The sequence below is a fragment of the Rhinolophus sinicus genome, chromosome 18, assembly GCF_057876585.1.
Source record: "Rhinolophus sinicus isolate RSI-liver-muscle chromosome 18, RSI-T2T, whole genome shotgun sequence".
NCBI lineage: Eukaryota > Metazoa > Chordata > Mammalia > Chiroptera > Rhinolophidae > Rhinolophus > Rhinolophus sinicus.
This window is the reverse complement of record NC_142518.1, coordinates 112,405,729-112,414,560: the sequence shown is the minus strand read 5'-3', so window position 1 is coordinate 112,414,560 and position 8,832 is coordinate 112,405,729. Positions and strand designations below refer to the sequence as shown.

Below are 8,832 nucleotides of genomic sequence, written 5' to 3'. Positions count from 1 at the left end.
TACGATACAGAGTGAAGGACCGTGAGCTCTAAAGGGAAGCACGCAGTGTGCTTCTGTTTATAGAACTTCACGTGAAGTGGTAAAGAAATAAGGGAAAGCACCGAGATGATTATCGCAAAGGCAGAATAATGACTGTATCCATAGGGGAGGGAGTTGGTTGTGATGGGGAGGAATTCTGGAAGGCTGGCAATGCGTGGTCTGTTTCCGCACCCTGGTGACATGGGCGGCTGCCTTTATAAAGTATGTAAACACGGCAGATATGTCTTATGCACCCCTCTAGATCTCAGATTTGAAAAAAACGCGCCCCCCAAAAATGTCAGACGAAGCAGAATCCGTGAAGTACAAGTTTTCATGAGGTTTGATTCGTTATGGAAGAAGAGCGTGATCTTGGAAGCCAGGTATCGGCGAGGGTACGTTAGTTATCGCGAGAAGAGCGTCAGAGCAGGGGTTCTTGAGACTGTAGGTTCCCGGTACTCCAGTCATCTCTCTAAACCTCTCTCTTGCTTGACGCCTCACCCTATATTTAGATCAATTCCCAACTCACTGATGACAGACACACTGGAGGATCACCATCTCCACTGATAAGATCACGAGGCATCCCAGGCCAAACCCTCCACGGTGAGACCGGGCCACCATCACGACTCCCAAGCAGACCCGCGGGGCGGGGCGGGGCGGGGTGGGGGGCTACCTCACGGGGTCCTCTGCGCATTTTCCTCAGGAGAGGCCGTCGCAGCGACTTAGGGTTTGGCCTTATCACAGTGAACAGGTGCTCACTCCTCCGTGTGCAGGAGCGTCCAGAGGCAGCTGAGGACGGTCCTCCCAGTGCTGTGACATCGGACATGAAGTCGAGCTTGGCGTGAGTGACGGTGGAAGGGCCAAGAGTTGGTTTAGGTTGTGCACTGTATAGGGAGAACCCAGCAGAGGGTGGGGTGGGGTGGCTTCCAGATGCCGGTGTAAATTATTTCCTCCTCCAGGCTTAGCTCTGCGAGGCTGGACAGTGCTGATGTGTTGTGGCCCCACCTCGCACTCGTTCTAATCTCTGCAGCAGCAGAGCAACAACAACAAAAATGACCGTGTGCCAAATTTTCCAGAGGACCTTGCTCAAGAGAGTTCTGGATACGGAAGGTGTGGGGGGGGGGGGTGAGGGGAGGGAGACACCATTTTCAGCAGGAATTGCCAGCACCTCATAGTTTCCACACGTACTGTGTTCTCTCAGGAATATCCTCTCATCCATCTACCAACCCAGCCAGGCAGCCAAGCCCGTCCAGGATTTTTCACACATGAAAAGCACTAAGCAGCGCGCTCAGCACTGGGAGGGGCTGGGGGTGTTTATTTTGGCATATACGGAGAGGCAGGGATTTCGGCTGCATTTAGCAGCTAGATACCTAGGTGTTCCCGCAGCATTTGCCGAAGGAACTGTCACTGGGTCCCCCAAGTCCTGGGAAGACCGCCTGGATTTCCCGGCAAGACTAAGCGTGGAATGTATTTAGGCACACCAGGCTCTGCGTCTGGGCTCTCTGTCCTGTCCCAGAGACCCAGTACCACAATATTTAAATCACTGTGGCGTTCAACACGTTTTAATATCTGATAGGGCCAGTTTCTGCGCATTGCACTTTTTTTTTCCCTTTCAGGAACGTGTTCGGGCCCGCGGCAGGGGGCGGGGTCGCACCTCCTCCGCGGCTCTGGTTCCAGCCGAGCCTCACGGACGCGGAGATGGAAATCCCGAGGTTGCTCCCGGCTCGCGGGACGAGACAGGGCGGCGGCGCTGGCAGCCCCGCGGGCGGCGGCCGGGTCCACGGAGGCCCTGACCCGCGGGCTGGCCAGGCCCCCGCGCGCCGCCTCCTGCTGCTCCGGGGGCCCCAAGATGGCGGGCCCGGGCGGCGGCGCGAGGAGGCCCGCGCGGCCTCACGGGGCCCGGGCCCGAGCCCTTTGGCGCCCAGGCCCGATCCGGCCGGCGGCGGCGGCGACGACTTCTTCCTGGTGCTGCTGGACCCGGTGGGTGGCGACGTGGAGAGCGCGGGCGCTGGCCAGGCCGCGGGGCCCGTGTGGGGGGAGGAGGCCGAACGCGGCCCGGGGCTGCCGGGGGGCGAGCGCGGCGCGAACCCCGCGGGCCGCCCCGGGCCGGGCCCCCGCTGCCTGTCGGCGCTCCCCGGCCCGGCGCCGGCCCGGGCCCCGGCACAGGCCCCGGCCCGGGCCCCGGCCCCGGCCCCGGCCCCGGCCCGGGCCCCGATCCCCGCCCCAGGCCTGGGCCCCGCCGCGGCCTTCGCGGGCACCGTGACCATCCACAACCAAAACCTGCTGCTGCGCTTCGAGAACGGCGTCCTGACCCTGGCCACGCCCCCGCCGCCGGCCTGGGAGCCCGGGGTCGCTCCTGCCCCGCAGCCCGGGCCCCCGAGCGCCCCGCCGGCGCCCGCGGGCGCCCCGCACGCCGCGCAGCCCGGCGACTGCCCCGAGCTGCCGCCCGACCTGCTGCTGGCCGAGCCGGCCGAACCCGCGCCCGCCCCGGCGCCCGAGGAGGAGGCGGAGGGCCCGGCCGCCGCCGCCGCCGCCGCCGCCACAGCCGCCGCCGCCGCCACAGCCGCCGCCGCCGCCGAGAGCCCCCGCGGGCCGCTGGGCCCGGGCTCGGGCATGCTGCTGTACCTGTGCCCCGAGGCGCAGTGCGGCCAAACGTTCGCCAAGAAGCACCAGCTGAAGGTGCACCTGCTGACGCACAGCAGCAGCCAGGGCCAGCGGCCCTTCAAGTGCCCCCTGGGCGGCTGCGGCTGGACGTTCACCACCTCGTACAAGCTCAAGCGACACCTGCAGTCGCACGACAAGCTGCGGCCCTTCGGCTGCCCGGCCGAGGGCTGCGGCAAGAGCTTCACCACCGTGTACAACCTCAAGGCGCACATGAAGGGCCACGAGCAGGAGAACTCGTTCAAATGCGAGGTGTGCGAGGAGAGCTTCCCCACGCAGGCCAAGCTCAGCGCGCACCAGCGCAGCCACTTCGAGCCCGAGAGGCCCTACCAGTGCGCGTTTTCCGGCTGCAAGAAGACGTTCATCACGGTGAGCGCCCTGTTCTCCCACAACCGCGCCCACTTCAGGGAGCAGGAGCTCTTCTCCTGCTCCTTTCCCGGCTGCAGCAAGCAGTACGACAAGGCCTGTCGGCTGAAAATCCACCTGCGGAGCCACACGGGCGAGAGACCTTTCCTCTGTGACTTTGACGGCTGCGGCTGGAACTTCACCAGCATGTCCAAGCTCTTGAGGCACAAAAGGAAGCACGACGACGACCGCAGGTTCACGTGCCCGGTGGAGGGCTGTGGCAAGTCGTTCACGAGGGCCGAGCACCTGAAAGGCCACAGCATCACCCACCTGGGAACAAAGCCTTTCGTGTGCCCCGTGGAAGGCTGCTGCGCCAGGTTCTCGGCGCGCAGCAGTCTCTACATTCACTCCAAGAAGCACGTGCAGGATGTGGACACCTGGAAGAGCCGCTGCCCGGTCTCCACTTGTAACAAACTCTTCACGTCCAAGCACAGCATGAAGACCCACATGGCCAAGAGGCACAACCTGGGCCAGGACCTCTTAGCCCAGCTGGAAGCGGCCAACTCTCTCACGCCCAGCAGTGAGCTCGCCAGCCAGGGCCAGAGTGACCTCAGTGACGCGGAGCTGGTGTCTCTCTTCTCGGACGTGCCGGGCGGCAGTTCCGCGGCGGTGCTGGACACGGCGTTGGTGAACTCTGGCATCTTGACCATCGATGTGGCCTCCGTGAGCTCAACTCTGGCAGGTCACAACAGCAGCTCCCTGGGGCAGGCTGTGGACCCTCGGGCCTTGCTGGCCACCACTGACCTTCCTCAGAGTCTGGATACCTCTCTCTTTTTTGGAACGACCGCCGCCGCCGCTTTTCAGCAGAACCCCTTAGACGTGGATGATGTCTCGAGTCCAAGTGCGGGGCCGCTGGGGCCCCTGGGCTCCTTGCTTTTGAAGAACTCCTCCCAGGAGCCCCAAGCTCTGACCCCCAGCAGCAAGCTGACGGTGGACACGGATGCCCTGACTCCGTCCAGCACCCTTTGTGAAAACAGTGTCTCGGAACTACTGACGCCAAGCAAAGCAGAGTGGAACGTGCATCCTGACTCTGACTTCTTTGGGCAGGAAGAAGAAACCCAGTTTGGATTCTCCAATCCCGCAGGAAGCCATGGCTGTCAGAAAGAAACGGATCTTATCACAGTGACTGGCAGCTCGTTTCTGGTATGAACGAACTCTACTCATTCCTCGCCCACGTGGCTTACTTTTCTTACTTACACCCAGTTTTGAGGATGTTCTGGACTAAATGTTTAAAGGCAGTCGTTTTTTTTTAAACAGTTGTGACAAAGAACAGAGCCCTGGGCTACGAGTTGGGAGATGTAAATTCTGATCTTGAGTCTGGAACTGACCAGTTGTGCCACCCTGAGCGAGTCACTTAACCTATCTGAGCCTTAATTTACTTATTTATAAAATGAGGTGGTTTGAATAGATTGTTTCCAATGTCTTTTCAGGTGTGTGAATCCTTGATAATACGCTTCTGAACAATGACATTTTTTTAGTTATGGTGTTGCATGTGCTTTTTTTCAAACATGCATAAAATGCCCATAATTATATAATGAGCATCTATGTACTTTGCACCCAGCATCAACAATTATCAATTCATGAACAATGCTGTTTATGTAATCTCCACTATAGCGCACTTCCAGTATTATTTTGGAATAAGTACCAGACATATCATCATCTTATGGTTGATTTCAACCATAAATATTCACTATATAGCTCTATAAGTTATGGTCTTTTGGAAAAGAAAACTACAATTCCATTATCACACTGAAAGTTAATTAACTTAATACTAATAAGTGTTCTGTCAGTGTTACAACATCCAGTTGTCTCATAAATGCTACTTTAATTTTTTTTTAAGGAGGGTGCAGCTCACAGTGGCCCATGAGGGGATCGAACTGGCAACTTTGGTGCTACCAGCACTGTGCTCTAACCAACTGAGCTAACCGGCCACCCCAATATTTTTTTATAATTAGAATCCCAATAAGTCTCTTAAGTGTCTTTTTAATGTTTTCTTTAATTTATTTTTTTAATTTTTATTTCCAATTACAGTTGATATATGACAACATGTGTTAATTTCAAGTGTACAACATAGTGATCATACATTTATATAACTTAGGAAGTGATCACCACAATAAGAAGTGTCTTTTTAATCTATTTATGTCCCCTTTGCCTCTTTTTTTCTTGCAACTTTATTCATTTAGGAAACGAGGTTGTTTCATATGTAGCATTTGCTTAGGCTTTGTTGATTACATCCCTGAGGTGTTAAGTTCCTCTGCCCTCTGTTCCCTTAATTACATAGTTGGATCTAGAGACTTGATCATATTGGAAATGGGAGTTTTTCATTGGTTGTGTTGTGTTCTTCTAACAGGTGGCACATAGTGTTTGGTGTTATCTCGTGATATCCACAGCTGCTGCTGTTCATTGCATTAATTCATGATTACCTGTGCTTTTGATACCATGAATTGTTGTTGTAGAATTGCTATTAGCGGAGGAAGAAATGCTGTTTAAGGCATTTATAAAAGACTGATGGAAATATTCAATGCTAAACTATTTTCTTAAGTAATGGTAGAACTAACAAGAAAATAAAGAGCAAAAAACATGTTGGCTGTTCTCTCCGTTTATCTTCCTGACCTCCTTTGATAATGGGAGGCTTCCTTGTAGAAATTGCCAGCCAGGATTTTGACATGAAACAGACCCAGGGTCAAATTTGTGATGGATAAGTGGCCTTGAATAAATTAGTGTCATGAGCCTCAGTTTCCTAGCTGTCAAATAGTCATAGCAGTGCACACAGATAGCTAACACACCTTAGACTTTTCCAGTTTTTAATATGTAAGGAAAAATACGCACTTTGGCATATTTTGGTGACTTTCTATAATCTTTTTACCCTTTCATTCCTTCTATTCTAAGGGAGTAATTGGGATAATTTAGTCCTGTTCATGTTCTGACAAAACGGTTTGTGAGGGGTAGGGTGAAGCAGAATAGGAAATCTTTATTCCCTCCGTTGAATAATTCACCCCAACCCCCAGAATTTCTGTGGGGAAATGCCAGAAGAGGAGACATTCCTCACAGGTGTTTCTGCATCCCTCTCCATTAGATCATTTTAACACCATCTTTGTTCTGCTTCCAAAGTCAGACTTCGCTGTGACTGTGGATCCTGCTGTTTCATGAAACTCTGATAATGGAGCAGAGGTTTCCTCCTCTCTCTGGTCTGGAGAGCTGATTGTTTGCACTTTCCCAGAGTTGGAAGGAAAGATTGGATCTGAATATTGTGTAAACCGTTGTCTTATATGAGTGTAGAGTTTTGAATTTTGTGGAACATCTTCATAGCTGGTGAAGATGAGGAAATCTTATTTGTTGTTCAGAATGACCCTGTATGGTAGTTTTGGCAAAGTCTGTTCTATGAGTCATGTGACAATTTAGCTAACTCACATTCCAAATGGCCTTTGGCTAGTGACTGACATTTCTATATATAGCTTAAAAAAGAGAAATTCCTTTTACCTCTCCCTTCCCACCCATCCAACTTTCATGATTCATTGCTGTGTCCTAGCTGCTTTTCCCACTTTAGTTGGTTATTTCCTGCTTCCTTTCTCCCCAGTCCACTCCACTCCCTTGCATGTGCATTCCAGTCCTTCCCATGCCTTTTTTTATTTTTTAATAGCTAGATCTCTTCCTGTCACTATCCCTCAGACATTCTCCTCATGGCCCATTTTCTTCCAATGATATTTCCTAAGTGTACACTGCAGTTCTGCGTGTACAGTAAGAAGTTATTTTCTGAGCTTAGATAATACTTTGTGTATGTATATGTGATGTGGCGCCGATAATAAGAGATTATTTTCTATACTGTTCATATGAGAAGTGGATTTGTTTCATTATTTCTATTTTTTAAAAGTTTTTGTGAAGGACTTCTGCTAATACTTATTTGCTCTAGTGTATTAGTCCAATAGTGTTTGCATGTGAATGTCTATGGATGACAGTTATTGTAGCACTTTGGCAGTGCACTAAAAATTTGCCACTTTGGAATATTTCTGTACTGTGTGTGTGAGTATACACACATATATTTTTACAGTGATTGTATTCATTTAGTGAAAAACAAAAATTAGTCATACTTTTGTAAATCAAAAAAATGCTCAAAATGTCATTGTGTCTACTCATTCAATGGTTTTCTCTCTTTGTTATGGAAATACTTATATTCATAAAGTGCATTGCAAAAATATTGTCAATCATTAAAGCCTCTTAAATAGACCACTATATTTCATGTCTGACAAATACGTGTGTCAAGTATTGAAATGAACACACAAGTAGCGAACATGAAATAAATTATTTAAACATAAAGAGAATTTAAACTGTGACTTCATTTTCTTAATTCCTAAAACCAACTTCTTTCCAACAAAAAATCATAAACTAGGTTTTTAATACTCATTGCTTGAATTTTCAAAGGACATGTTACTTTTCTCAAAAATACAATATTTTGTTTGTGGGCTCATGGTTTCATTGAACAAATTTGTTCAAATGATTTATCTTTCAACACCATTTCCTAGAAATATGGTGAAGCCCTTTATACTTTCAATGCAAGAAGTTTAATTTCTGTTGGTGGCATAAAGTTGCCATCACTCCTTTTAAATAATGGTACATAATTTAATCCTATTTCTTTTCTGCTTCTCCTCAGTCACTGGTTTATTAAAAAATCTTGCCAATTAAAAACACTCACTTAACATGCTGACTTAAAAAGAAGTCTGTTTCTAGGGGTTGTGTTGATAATATTGATCATAAGTTAAAATATATTGACACGGCATTTTTACCGATTACTATAATTAATATAATGACGCTTGAGTAGCAGGAGTGAAACATGGATAGATTATGAAGTTTGTCTCCATGACCTAAACTCTTCATGTTCTTATCCAGGAAACATATGAGAGTAGTTTGTTAGCTGGGGATTCCACTGTATTTCTTCAAATTAATAAATATTCATTAAGCATCATTGTGCAAAACACAGCATAACATATTGAGGGTTCTATCAGAAGAGTAACATGCAACTCTGACCTGTAAGGAGACCACAATTGATAGGAAGAGATCAAAAAACTTAACTGGAGAACAAAAATGGGAAAAGTTTAATGTACCAAAATGACTGAGAGGTGAAAAAAAACAGTAAGAATAACGAGTTTTATTCTGGGCACAGATTAGAGCCAGTGAACATTTTTTTAAATTTATTTTTTAAATTTATTGGGGTGACAATTGTTAGTAAAATTACATAGATTTCAGGTGTACAATTCTGTATTACATCATCTATAAATCCCATTGTGTGTTCACCACCCAGAGTCAGTTCTCCTTCCATCACCATATATTTGATCCCCCTTACCCTCATCTCCCACCCCCCACCCCCCGCCCCCGTTACCCTCTGGTAACCACTAAACTATTGTCTGTGTCTATGAGTTTCTGTTTCTCATTTGTTTGTCTTGTTCTCAGTGAACATATTTTAATAGAGCAGTCAGATCATGAAAATGATGTCTCAGAAAGGTTGATGTAATGCAGGTATAGGATGTAGATTAGGGGCTGACCCGATGGCTCAGGTGGTTGGAGCTCCGTGCTCCTAAGGCCGAAGGATGCCGGTTGGATTCCCACATGGTCCAGTGGGCTCTCAACCACAAGGTTGCCTGTTCGACTCCAACTCCCGCAAGGGATGGTGGGCTGTGCCCCCTGCAACTAACAACGACAACTGGACCTGGAGCTGAACTGCTGTGCCCTCCACAACTACGATTGAAAGGACAACAA

At 49.3% G+C, this 8,832-nt stretch overlaps 1 protein-coding gene across 1 annotated transcript; it reads left to right on the top strand.

Moving 5' to 3' along the window:
* Positions 1-1,446: 1,446 nt before the first annotated feature.
* Positions 1,447-7,400, top strand: ZXDB (zinc finger X-linked duplicated B). Its single transcript, XM_074323406.2, has one exon. The coding sequence runs from the start codon at positions 1,714-1,716 to the stop codon at positions 4,228-4,230; it is 2,517 nt and encodes an 838-aa protein (XP_074179507.2). The 5' UTR covers positions 1,447-1,713; the 3' UTR covers positions 4,231-7,400.
* The last annotated feature ends 1,432 nt before the right edge of the window (positions 7,401-8,832 follow it).

Coding starts and splice junctions, on each gene's coding strand:
- ZXDB (XM_074323406.2), top strand. CDS start 1,714: ATGGAAATCCCGAGGTTGCTCCCGGCTCGCGGGACGAGACAGGGCGGC.